This window comes from Ahaetulla prasina, chromosome 2, assembly GCF_028640845.1.
Source record: "Ahaetulla prasina isolate Xishuangbanna chromosome 2, ASM2864084v1, whole genome shotgun sequence".
Taxonomy (NCBI): Eukaryota; Metazoa; Chordata; class Lepidosauria; order Squamata; family Colubridae; genus Ahaetulla; species Ahaetulla prasina.
In genome coordinates, this window is record NC_080540.1 from 205648596 (window position 1) to 205661876 (window position 13281).

The 13281-nt window shown below is 35.5% G+C and overlaps 1 protein-coding gene across 3 annotated transcripts in view; it reads left to right on the top strand.

The window, feature by feature from the left end:
• Positions 1–13281, top strand: part of FSD1L (fibronectin type III and SPRY domain containing 1 like) — a 41678-nt gene that overhangs the window by 3968 nt on the left and 24429 nt on the right. For all 3 annotated transcript variants that reach the window (XM_058171858.1, XM_058171859.1, XM_058171860.1), the window contains 3 exons: positions 3332–3427; positions 5469–5600; positions 10641–10742. In XM_058171858.1, the coding sequence (XP_058027841.1) occupies positions 3332–3427; positions 5469–5600; positions 10641–10742 (330 nt within the window). The remainder of the gene's footprint in view (positions 1–3331; positions 3428–5468; positions 5601–10640; positions 10743–13281) is intronic.

The window sequence follows — 13281 nt, forward strand, 5'->3', positions numbered from 1 at the left end:
TGAAACTGAACAGAATGTAAAAGTGAGGAACACTAAATCAAGGGTTAATTAAATGTAGCAAAGGATATAAGTATGGCATTTTAAAGAAAGTATCATTACTCTGTATATTTGAATGCTATGCCTATAGTTAATTTTTAAATAATAGTGTTTCAAATAGAATACTACACAGGGGTTCCATAGTATTTGGTTACTTTATAAGCGGAACAGTTACTGAGTTTGCTGCAGTGCCCCAGAGCACTACCATGCACGGTAGGGAATTGCTAGGGGTGTCATAACCCTATAAAATTTTGGAATCTCTGCAATAGAATGAAAATCTCTTCATTCTTTGCAAACTGTTTTAAGTTATGATCGCAGTACAGCAAACATAATGATTTGGCAGCATCCTTCTCCTGCCGGAGATGATAATGTATGATTTATACCTTAATATAAACAGGTGGGGTATTAGCATGTATCTCTGATGTATCTTTGTCTCCTCGTGTGTCCATATTAGAGAAATTCCCTTCTAGACTATGGGCTTCAAGGAGATCATTTTAAGAGGTGGATATGGACATTTTTGCATGTTTTTGTTCTGCCCTTAACTAAGCCATCAGCATGGTTTTCAAATGTATGACATATAATTTACTAATTAAAGAAAACTTACTGGGATGATAATATGGTGACTATCTTACAATTTTTATATCAGAACAGTTTGGTCTGAGTTAATAGTATCCGCCACCATTCAGGTTTAATTCCACTAGTACCCATTATGGTTCCATATATAATACCACAGAGCAGAAGTCATATCTTTTCTTTGTGACATTTCTGTCAATTGGGATCAAAGGATCTTCTCCATTTCAGTTTCTCTCTTCAGTTTCTCTCTTATAACACTGGTATTATCATCTTGCATTTCCATTATTGAAGATAAACCTTACTGACGGTTCTCAACTTACAACCGGTTGCTTAGCGACTGTTCAGCATTATGAACATATGCACCAAGACAAATTCCTTGTGTGTCCAATCACACTTGGCCAATAAAATTCTATTCTATTCTATTCTATTCTATTCTATTCTATTCTATTCTATTCTATTCTATTCTATTCTATTACTATGTCCACACACATACACACACACACACACACACACACACACACACACAGAGTTGTGAGCATATTTTGGCTGCTTGGCAACTGGCTCACCTTTATGGCCGTTTGCAGTGTCCTGGGGTTTGTGACCATGATTTTTGACATTTTTTGTTGATTTTTAGGATTTATTTCCAGTTTCCAACAAAATAAATAAATAAAATGGCCATGGAGTAAAATTTATGTGCTTAATCACCATGGCATTCACTTAATGACTCTTGCAAAAACAACTGCAATGATTTACGACTGTAATTCTGGGCTCAGTTATGGTTGAACAAGGACTACTACTTTTTCTTTAACACTTTCCCCGTTATACAAGTAATTCCATTCTTCATGTTCAGATATCCTATGTCTACTGAGAGACAGTCTTTTAGTATCATAACCAGTTTGGTAAAGAGGCAAATAAATCACTGTGGACCATTTACTAGATTAGCCTTTAGGGGTTTCTACTCTGAAATGTTCAACATCCTAATTGTAGCACCTTTTAAGATCTCCAGTCCACTTTAATTAAATTGCGTCTAATGTCAAATTAGTTTTGACCAACTGAGCATTATTTGAAGTTTTAATAATGCAAATTGTCTTAAATGAAAATGTCAAAGTAATGTTCCAGATTTGGTACAATGTGCCAAAGCCTCTTTCATGTTTTTGCTTAACGGGCATTCTTGCAGCTGAGTAAGATAAAATTCTTTGTCATATAATAAAGCTGCCTTGTAGATGTGTGCATCTGGAAAAGATTGGCACAGGGCATGAACAAGTCAGTAGTACTGTTGCTGATAATCATCACAGAATTGGAGCAGCTTTCTCCAATATAACACCTCCATTTCTATTAGGACAGGAGTTCTAAGTGCCATGGTTAAAGGCAGTTCTAACATTGGAAAAGAAAACTACTGTGTAACTGTCAGAATTAATACATGTTTAGAGTCTGCTTGAACTTGCAGGTCTTGTACATAATGCAGTAATGAAAAAGAGCAGAATTTTTCTGACTCTTTAATTTTTCAGTAATGAAGAATTTATAGGACATATTTACAAAGATAATTTGAAAAAAACATTGAATCAGATTGGAGGTACAGGCAGTCTGAAAACCCAAGAATTACATATAGTTGTTATAAATCGAATAGAATTTGAGATTCACTCCATTTTATTTCTTTCAAGTGTCTTTTGGAGTTTTTTTCCCCCCACTTTTGACAGTGAGTAGACTTCAGTAACTTTTCAGATTCAAAATAAATATTTTTGTGAATAAATATTTAGAAATAACTTTCTAAAGTTGACTTGAATTTATAAATAAATTTGTCTTTAGTAAACTTGAATGGAGTTACGTTGTTGCCACATTTTGCAAAAGAAAATGTTATTAATGTGGACTACATTTAATAATGATGAATGTATAATAAAGATCACATTGTATACCTATTGTGTGTTATGTAGATTATAAAAGAAAACATTTCTTCCCTGTTGCCTTGTACTGACAATTTGAGAACTTGCCTGTTTATATGGATTAATTGGACTCTGCCAATTGTTTTTGTTATTATTGTGTGCTTCTTTTTACACACAGAGATACTTTTATCATTTTCTTCATGCCCCCACTCACACAGAGCACAATTTGATGCCATGCTCTCCTTATCACTAGTGTAGATGCCACAATATTTCTTATCAGGATCACCTTTGCATATGTTGAGACCACAAAGATAAGTTGGTAGTACATGTGTTGCTAGACTGCCTCTTACCTGTTACTTGACATTGCGGTCTTATTGAACCACTGACTTGCGAGTATCATGATCAAGCAGCTGCAAGATAATACCTCAAAAAGTCACACAATTCCTAATTATAGCTATGACAATTAGACACTAGTGGGTATGTTTTACAACCAACGAAGCCCAGGCTGTATATTTTTTCATACCTGTCTTCAGAAGTCTGTGGGCTGCTTTTTCCAAGCCTTTCCATCTATCTGTATACAGAATCTTGTTATATTTTACAACATTTTATCCCTTGTCAGATTTGACTTATTATGTGGACTTCTGTTGTGCTACAAATGTTATTGCTTGTGTGTTTTTAAATCTTTTTAATTAATTGTACATCTCATCTTTGTTTTCTTGCTTCCTTTGATCTATGTCCCCTTACATAAATAAATATGAAAATATTGTTGACTTTGTTGAATTTGTTCTTCTGATTCTAAGAAAATGAATATACATGTTTTGATGAATGTATTCTGTTTTTAGGAAGCGTTACAAAGAATTATCTCCACATTGGCACATAAAAATGATGAAATTCAGAACTTTATTGAAACTTTAAATCACATTTTGGAAAGAGTACAGGTATGTTGGATCCTTGTAAACTGATTGATGTTTCTTGAATAGTAATCTGAAATAATATACCGTATTTTTGGAGTATAAGACGCACCGGAGTATTTATTTATTTATTTATTATTTCAATTTCTATACCGCCCTTCTCCCGAAGGACTCAGGGCAGTTTACAGCCAACTAAGAACAACAAATATAAACATTAAAAACAAATTTAAAAGATTAAATTAAGACGCACCTTAGTTTTTTGGGGGGGAAATAAGAAAAAAGCTGATTGGCGGGTGACTGGCCCATGGATATTTATGAAATCAAGAAGCAATATCCTCAAGAGCATGTTCAAATGCTTTATAAAACATTATTTCTTGGCTTTTTGCCAATTTCCTCATTCCCAAAGGTGATTGGGATTATGGCTAAATTGAAATTGCTGGTAGAAATGAAGTGGTATTCAGCCTGTCCTTCAGCAACTGTTACTTTGCTTCTCTGGGCATTAAAAGAATGCAATACCATTAAGCAAAGGAAGTATCTAGTACATTAGTGGCAAAGAATGTGTGATTTTTTTCTACTAATTCACCACATTTTCATATTGGACATGAGATATAAGGTTCCATTTCAAATATATGGCATAGAAGCTTAGCAGGTTAACAGGGGTAATGAAATTTCATCTTTAAGGCTAGCCAGCTTATTTATGTGGTTGATAAAGTGCAAGCAAATATATATCTCACACATCTTGCAAAAGAACAATGGTCTTGTGGAAACAAGATTGCGGCAGGTACCTTTGCTGCTAGCCCACTGATTTATCTGCTGGGAATGTAACAAAATCTAGTTGTATGTGTTTAGTAAACGTAGAAAGCCAGTAGTCTTAATAGAGAGCCAGAGAACGTTCTGTTAATTCTTTAGCGTAGGTTATAAATAGAAACTAATTAAAGTTAATTGCAGGAATTGATTTATGAATTGGATATGGCTAACTGACCTCTGTGTCATGAAGCCAAAATTTCCACTGTTCCATAGCTATTAACTACTATTTGATCTCTGATGCTGAAATAATGATTTTAGATGGGAAGAGTGTAACCCCCTCCACACGTACACACAACCTGTATTATCTGACAGAACCTCTGCTGCTGAATTGATGGTATTCCCTTCCACAGTTTTTTAACATATTGGTAGCAGTTGTCTTGGCTAGCATTCCACTGCCAGATCATAACAAGTCTATACAGATATCAATTGTGCATATATTGAGACTTAGTTATGTAGGGAGAGCAAATCTTGTGATACTTTGCCACAGGCATAGCAAAACCTTGCAAGAGTTGGGATACTTTATTGCCCAAGTTGAGTAGTAGCTGCCTGGTAATGCAAATAATAGTAGCAGCAAAACTAGTCCTCTGCTCAAAGCATGGATTTTAGTGAAGATTGTATGTCTTGGCAATACTGTTTGGTGAATTGCATTAGAACCATATTACCTGTGTAATTTTTGTAAATATTGTTGGAGAAACTGACTTGATACACATCTTTCCTATTTGATATAAAAATGATGAGGTATCTGTTCAATATTAATCAGTTCTGTGTAGTAACACAAAGTTTGTAAACTGGGATGAAGTGACTTTTTGTGGACTATCCTAATACTTGAAGATCAGGATTTATGAATTAGATTAATAAATAATGTATTTAAAATATTCTTAACTGTTCTTAAACTTGTTACATACTTATAACAGTTGAACTATGCCTGTATTTTCCTAGTTATAACCTCAGAATAAATCAATACCACTACAAAATGTAACAGTAGCATTTACTAATTTCTTTTAAAGTGGGTGCTAAACAATTAATTTGCTAAATTGAATGTTGGCTTGTATAGGAAATTCATGTCTTACATTTGATAAAGATTATTAAAGCAGTAGGTCAAGTCTTATGGCTAAACATGTGAATGTTAATATATAATATCTTTACTATCATGTTTAGTAAATGCAGTGTATCATTAAACTATGTTACTTATTTACGATTTCTGTTGAATAAGTATATAAAATACCAACGATGTTTATAAAGTACTAAAATCATTTTACAGACTAATTCTTCCAGTGTTATTTCTGAGTTGGAAGAGGAATTTGATGGCTTATACTCAATACTTGATGAAATGAAAGATATGATGACAACTAATATCAAGCAAGAACAAACACATAAAATCCAGGAACTTCAGGTAATTATTTATATAATAAATTCATAGAACATTTTCTTAAATTCTTCTAGGAGAACTTTACCAATTAAAGAAAATAGTTCATTACCTAAATATTTTTATGTACGGATACATCCCTAACTCTTTGCCACCTAATCTCTGAGGGTTAAATTATATTGATTGGGAAAATAAAATTTTAATTAGGCTTTGTGTACAAAATACTTAATGATGGATTGGATAGTTTCTCTTTTAGAAATGTTTAATGGTGTAATGGATTAGTTTGTGTAATATTTAGGTCTCTATTTTTGGATATCTAAATTAAGTTTTTTTAAATATTTGATTTTTTTGTTGTAGTCTTTAAGAAAGAGATGAGGGGGATTTATATTAAATGGAAAGGGAAATTATAAACATATGTTGCTAGGTATATATGTTAATTTTTATTGAGCTTGTTGATTAATAAGGGGAGTTGAAGACCTAGAGTTGGATTTATAGAAAATGGGATATGGAATGAAAAGGTAGGTTGTGCTTTAAGAGACTGATAATTGTTAATTATTATTATTATTATTATATTTGTATACCGCCCTTCTCCCGAAGGACTCAGGGCGGTTCACAGCCAATAAAAAACAACAGAAAACATATAATATATATAAAACAGCTAAAAACAGTATAGAAAACTTATTCAATTGATGGCCTAAAACTTTTAAATACAAATTTAAAACCCCGTTTAAAACCCCTGATTTAAAACCCCAATTTAAAACTATGTTCACGCTAGTCCTGCTCTTCGAAACAACAACGTCTTCAGCTCGCGGCAGAAGGTCCGGAGGTCGGGGAGTTGACGAAGCCCCAGAGGGAGCTCGTTCCAGAGGGTAGGAGCCCCCACAGAGAAGGCCCTCCCCCTGGAGGTCGCCAGCCGACATTGTTTAGCTGACGGTATCCGGAGGAGGCCCTCTCTGTGAGAGCGCACTGGTCGGTGAGAGGCTACTGGTGGCAGTAGGCGGTCCCGTAAATATCCCGGCCCTAAGCCATGGAGCGCTTTAAAGGTGATAACAGGTACCTTGAAGTGAACTCGGAAGACCACCGGGAGCCAGTGCAGACTGCGCAGGAGGGGTGTTACACGGGAGCCACAAGGTGCTCCCTCTATCACCCGCGCAGCCGCATTCTGGACCAGTTGGAGTCTCCGGGTACCCTTCAAGGGGAGCCCCATGTAGAGAGCATTGCAGTAGTCCAGGCGGGATGTAACAAGGGCATGAGTGACCGTGCATAAGGAAGCCTGATCCAGAAAGGGGCGTAACTGGCGTATCAGGCGAACCTGATGAAAAGCTCCCCTGGCGACGGCCGTCATATGATCTTCTAAAGACAGCCGTACATCCAGGAGGACGCCCAGATTGCGAGCCCTTTCTGTGGGGGCCAATAGCTCGCCCCCAATGGTCAGCAATGGAATTAGCTGACTGTACCGGACCACCGACATCCACAGCCACTCGGTCTTGGTGGGATTGAGTCCTCCCCATCCAGACCCGTACGGCCTCCAGGCACTGGGACATCACTTCAACAGCCTCGTTGGGGTGGTTAGGGGTGGAAATATACAGCTGAGTATCATCAGCGTATAGATGACAACTCACCCCAAGACCACGGATGATCTTACCCAGCGGCTTCATATAGATGTTGAACAGAAGAGGCGAGAGAACCGACCCTTGCGGCACCCCACATAAGAGGCACCTCGGGGCTGATCTCTGCCCTCCTGTCAACACCGTCTGCGACCAGTCGGAGAGGTAGGAGGAGAACCACCGATGAACAGTGCCCCGCACTCCAAGTCCTCCGAGCCGGCGCAGCAGGATACCATGGTCGATGGTATCAAAAGCCGCTGAGAGATCTAATAGGACCAGGACAGAGGAACAACCTCTGTCCCGAGCCCTCCAGAGATCATCAACCAACGCGACCAAGGCTGTTTCCGTGCTGTAACCGGAAACCAGACTGGAACGGATCAAGATAGTTTCATCCAGGTACTGGGGCAACTGTCGTGCAACCACACTCTCAACAACCTTCGCCACAAAGCGAAGGTTGGAGACAGGACGATAATTTGCTAAAATAGCTGGGTCCAGGGAAGGCTTCTTGAGGAGGGGCCTCACCACCGCCTCTTTCAAGGCGGTAGGGAAAACACCCTCCATCAAAGAAGCGTTCACAATTTTCTGGAGCCAGCCTCGTGTCACCTCCCGGGTGGCCAGTACCAACCAGGAGGGACACGGGTCCAATAAACATGTGGTCGCATTCAATCCCCCCATTAACCTGTCCATGTCCTCAGGAGCCACAGAATCAAACTCATCCCAGATAGTAACTCCAAGACCTGCCTCCCCCACCCCGCCCGGATCTACCCAATCTGTGTCCAACCCTTGTTGATTATGTTGATTATGCTTGCTGGGGATGAAGAGGAAGTTTCTTTTTCTTAATATTTGAAAGGTTTTTTTCCTTTTTTTCACATTTAATTAAGCTTTCTTTCTTAGTTTTATCTGTTCAGTATAGTTCTTAATAAAATTATTGAAAATAAAAGATGAAGCACTTGTCTTTGGTAAATCTTCAGTGAATCTATTGTTCCTTTTAGAGATATCTTTGTCAATCCACAAAATAATTTGAATATTACTAAAAATGTTGTGCCCTTTGTGTATTCTGGCACTATATGCAAGTCAGTTTGTGAGACCTTTCAACCAGATTGTAAGAGTTTCTAAGTAAATGTTTCTAATGGCAACATGTACACGTTATTCTTGCCTAATGACTGTAATTAGGGCTAGAATTTCCATTGCTAAGTGATACGGTTGTAAAGTATGGTATTATGTGACCCCATTGCTTAGCAGTGCCAGTCCCGGCAGTCATCATTGCTATCCTTAAGTGAAGACCATCTTGCAACTTCTTGCTGGCTTCCAAAAAGCAAAGCCAATTGGGAAGCCAGCCAGAAGTCACAAGTTCTGGGCTGCTTAGAAGCAGACTGGCAGGCAGGTAAGTGGCTGCTGCAGGTAGGGATTGGCTGCTGTCGGGTGAAAAGCAGTGTGCTGGTGCTACTTGTACAGAATAGTCATAATTTTGAATGGTTGCTGAATTTGTGTTCATTAATTGAAAACCACCTATTACTTCTACAATATTTCCACTTATTGTTGAACTCAAAACGAAAATTGAAAACAGCTGATATTCTGGATTGGTCTTCCTGTAAGTAACACCATAGCAAAATCAATTGTTTTGTAAGCCGCCACCATCATTTGTCACACAGTCAAACTTTTAGTATGTTCAATTAAACATGTTTTATTGAAGCTATATTGAGCACTGAACTTTTTAATATTGCATGGCTAAAGTGCCATTTAGCAGGTGATATCCTCCGAAGCTTAGCAGTAGTGTACAGCTACACTGCATGTAGGGAGTGGAAACATCAATACAATAAAACTCAAGAAACTTAAGAAGATATGTTATAAACATTGCAAAGGTATATCTAACTTACATTTGGAATGATTTTATTAATTAGCCAGTTAAAGCCAATTAAGACCAATGAATAGTTGTATGCGACTTAATGTCTTAAATACGAGAAAGGATGATCATCAGCATTTCTAGCTAGTCTAAATTGTCTATTCAAAAATGGAGAATATTCCCTCCTGCCTCCCCCTGCCCCCACAAAAGAACTCTCATCAATTCTATATGCTGCCTTGCTAAGTGATTTATCAGTAATTCTTATATACATATCATTCTATTGTGAGGTTTGGAGGGAAGGTTGTATAGAATATCACAATAGAAAAGTTTGAGAGTGTTCCCTTAGGATAGAAGAAATTATTTTTGTTATCATTTTCCAAGACAGTTCAAGAATCAAACTATCTTGGAAAAAGATGACAAATATAATTTCCTACCTTTTCAGACTGCAGACTGAACTATAAACAGGAGAATTCCTGTCAATGGTTGAATAAACTGTTACGTTATATTTATATATTTATTTGTTAAATTTATCTGCTGCCTATCTCACCATAGGGCTGTTCTAGGCAGCTTACAATAATAAAAAGGTAGAAAAATGAAAGGAGTGTAAACAACAGAAATAGAATAATAGAACAATAAAATAAACAATGACAAAGAAACACAATGAGAATAATATATCAATATGATAATCAAAAAGATGGATGGGGTGGGGGTGAGGTGGAGTCTGCCATCAATCTAGCAGCCACCTCCAGTGTGGAATTCCCCATTTGATCCCCAAGCCAACCACCGGAGCCAGGTATTCATGTTATATATTTGTCATAAACCTTTCTTATAGTCCTAAAAATCACTGTTTTAAATAGTTAATTATTTGATCACATTTATTTATTGTAAGGAAACAAAAATCACTAAATTTAGGATTAGGCAAGTGCAGTTTCCACATTAAGAAATTTGTCTGCTGGAAATTTGGAATAGCCATATGGAGTTGAATTAAAAGCTACTAGCAGTCTTCTGAATGATTTTTATGTTAGAGCAGAAGATAAATCTTTACCTAAGTTCTAGACTAAATTGTTATTTTAAATGGTAAATTAAATGAAATTTACAAGGACAGTCCCATAGAATTGAGTGATAGTAAACAGTGTTTTCTATATGTTGCCTTGATTATATGAATTTCAAATATTTGATTATTTGAAATAAATTGCTAGCATAAAATAATGTAAATAAGGCTGGCATATTACAGGAGGGTTTATTTTTAGTATTTTTTAGTGTTTGGACAAATACAGTGAAAAAAGAGATGGTAAATGTGATAAAGGAAGTTTATCTATACAGTATTTGATATTTGCAAATATATGCTTTTCCATCTGGGCTAGTTTTGTTTTTGATTATATGACAAAACTGTTTAAACTTTTACATCAACTACTGAGCTTTTACAACTCCCTGAGTTTTTCTTTATATAAAATAATCAACCTTGGAACATTTTAAATAGAAAAAAACACTATACTTTATCGCTGGACTGAAGACCCCTTTATTTTTCTGAATAAACAAATTTGGAAAAAGGAGTGAAACAGATATGAAATAAGGTCATGAATACGCTGGCATATTAAACTCATATTCTTTTCCTAGAATCAGCTTAGTCAATGTAGTAATGCCCTGGAGAACTCTGAAGAATTGCTGGAGTTTGCTGCACGATCGTTGGATATAAAAGAGTCTGAAGAATTTTCTAAGGTATATAGCTTGCCAGACATGAACACAAAATAGATAAAAACTATATAATATCATTTGTCTGCAGTTACTTCATATAATAAAACTTTGTGGAAAAACTAGCATCTCTTAAAACATTTCATTCTTATGTATTTCAAGGGAATATATTTAAACTTACTCATGAGAACAGAATTCATAAAATGATAAGATTTGAAACCCAAAATATATTTCATATATGTAATAAAAGAATATGATTTTAAATTTTAAAAAGCTGAAATAATTTGTTTTGCTTTAGTCAAAATGCCTTACAGTTCTGAAAGTTTAGAATACATATATCTGCATAATTGTATAAATTTTTGAACTCAAAGGAATGAGGTTAGCAGTATTATTCATTTATGAAATCATATATTTATAGCTCAATGAAAAAATCTGCAAACTAGGAGTAAAATGCAAAGAATAATTTACTTTTGGATAATCAATTTATCTTAGCAATATAGGAGGCTGCCATATTTAATTTTTTGGCTTTCTCTTATTAGCTTTTCAGGGCTTTTGTGTTTTCATCTTATTTATATTTAACAGTGCTGAATCAGCTCTAAATCCTGTTATATGTACTTTTCTTATCATTTCTTTGTATATATTGAATGTTCTCGACTAAGGCAAGCAAGAATGTATTAAAATGAATAATTGAAATAATTCTGAATCAATCAAAATACCAACCTTGGTATCTGACTTTCTTTTGTTATGTGAAAAGGGATCTATCAGTCTGAGTTGTTTTCCTGTAAATTAAATGAAAAGCAAAGACGTAAATAATAAAACTTACTCTTTGCTTTCTCAAGTTTCATTTATTATCTTTCTGTTCTCCATAATAACTCATCCTTTCTTTCTTTAAAATTCCACATAACTCATGTTATTTTCTCCCAGATTGTAACATGTTTCTGGCTGCCTGATTACAGTATTTCCCCATTCCTATTCATGCTTGTCAACAAAACATGGTTTTTACATTCCGTTATCCCATCCTTTTATAATTGCCAAACAGCTTTAGATCCAAACTATGTAAACTGAATTTATGAATGTGTGTTGAAACGTTGCTACTTCAGCAATTTCTTTATTGATGAACCTTTTCCTGAGCTTAGCCCAGTGATGCCTGTAGTTAATGAGGACTTTGTTTGGCTTCCAAAATAACGTGAAATCTTTTCGGAGAAGCAAGATCTTTATCTTTGTTGCTTTTGTAGTTAATATCTGGCAAGAAACTAAGTTTCATAGTTCTCTTATCTTTACTTTATTGCTAGTCTTTAGCTTTGACTAGCAGAAATGATTGATGTTAATAACATTACCATGAAATACATGGCCATTGTACGTACAGTTACTTGCTGAAGTAGCGGTATATATATTGCATATTATTTTTCTTCTAGCTAAAGACATTGAGTAAACCACTTTTTAGATCCATCTTCCATTAAATATATATTCAATAAGAAAGCTTAAATTGGGGGATAATGGTGTAGTCATAACAAATAAAAACTTCATAAAATAATTATTTTAGCTAGAAACATAAGAAAATAGTTCACAAGCATTCACGAATCGGACAATGGTGCCACTCACAGCACTGACTCTAACAGCAAAAGTATTTACATTGCTAAGTTGTGGAGTTCATTGAAATATATCATGTGCACTTGTGGGGGGTAGGTACAGGTAGTCCTTGACTTACAACAGTTCATTTAGTGACCATTGAAACTTACAACAGACTGAAAAAAGTGGCTTACATAGTTTTCACACTTGTACCTAGCATCTTCATGGTCACGAATCAGAATTCAGACGTTTGGCAATTGACTCATATTTATTGTTGCAGTGTCCCGGGGTCATACCTTTTGAGTATGTGAAAGTTCTCCATATTTATTTTCCATATTAATTGTTCAGTGAATATGGATGTTCTTTCAAATATTCAGAGAGGAAATTACTGATTGTAGCAATTTTTTCCCCTTATATTGAATGGTTCTCCTATAAAAATATGCATTTGTGCAAAATCTATATCGAATTATAATATGATAATTTTTCCACATGCAACTTCTAAGAAAAATTACAGGTTAACAAAACAGAACCAGTAATTCTTTAAATGTTAAATTCAACTTCAAATTTTATCGGGCTGAGTTTTAACATTTTTACTCCGATTTTTTGTTCCACTTTTTGTTTCACTATTTCAAAAGATAATAATTACCTCACAACCAGAATATGTTATTAATATATTATTTTCTGTCCAAAACTAAGTAATAATATTGTTTGAGTTGCAGAATATATTTTGATTGTATAGATAAAAAAATGAAGTATATATGTAACTATATAAGTGGCATTCACTCAACTCTCTAGCAAGATAATTTGCATTCATTTGGAATGCACAGATTCTGCAAAAGATACCTTAGCATGTACGAGGTACCTCTTTCCAAATAGCTGAAGCAGCCCCATTGTTTTTCAGGCTTACACAGTTGCTTCAGAAACTGCTGCAGTAGATCTTTTGGTGTGATGCACAGACCTATGGAGTTGGTTGGGGGCAGTTTCCAAAAAGCTACAC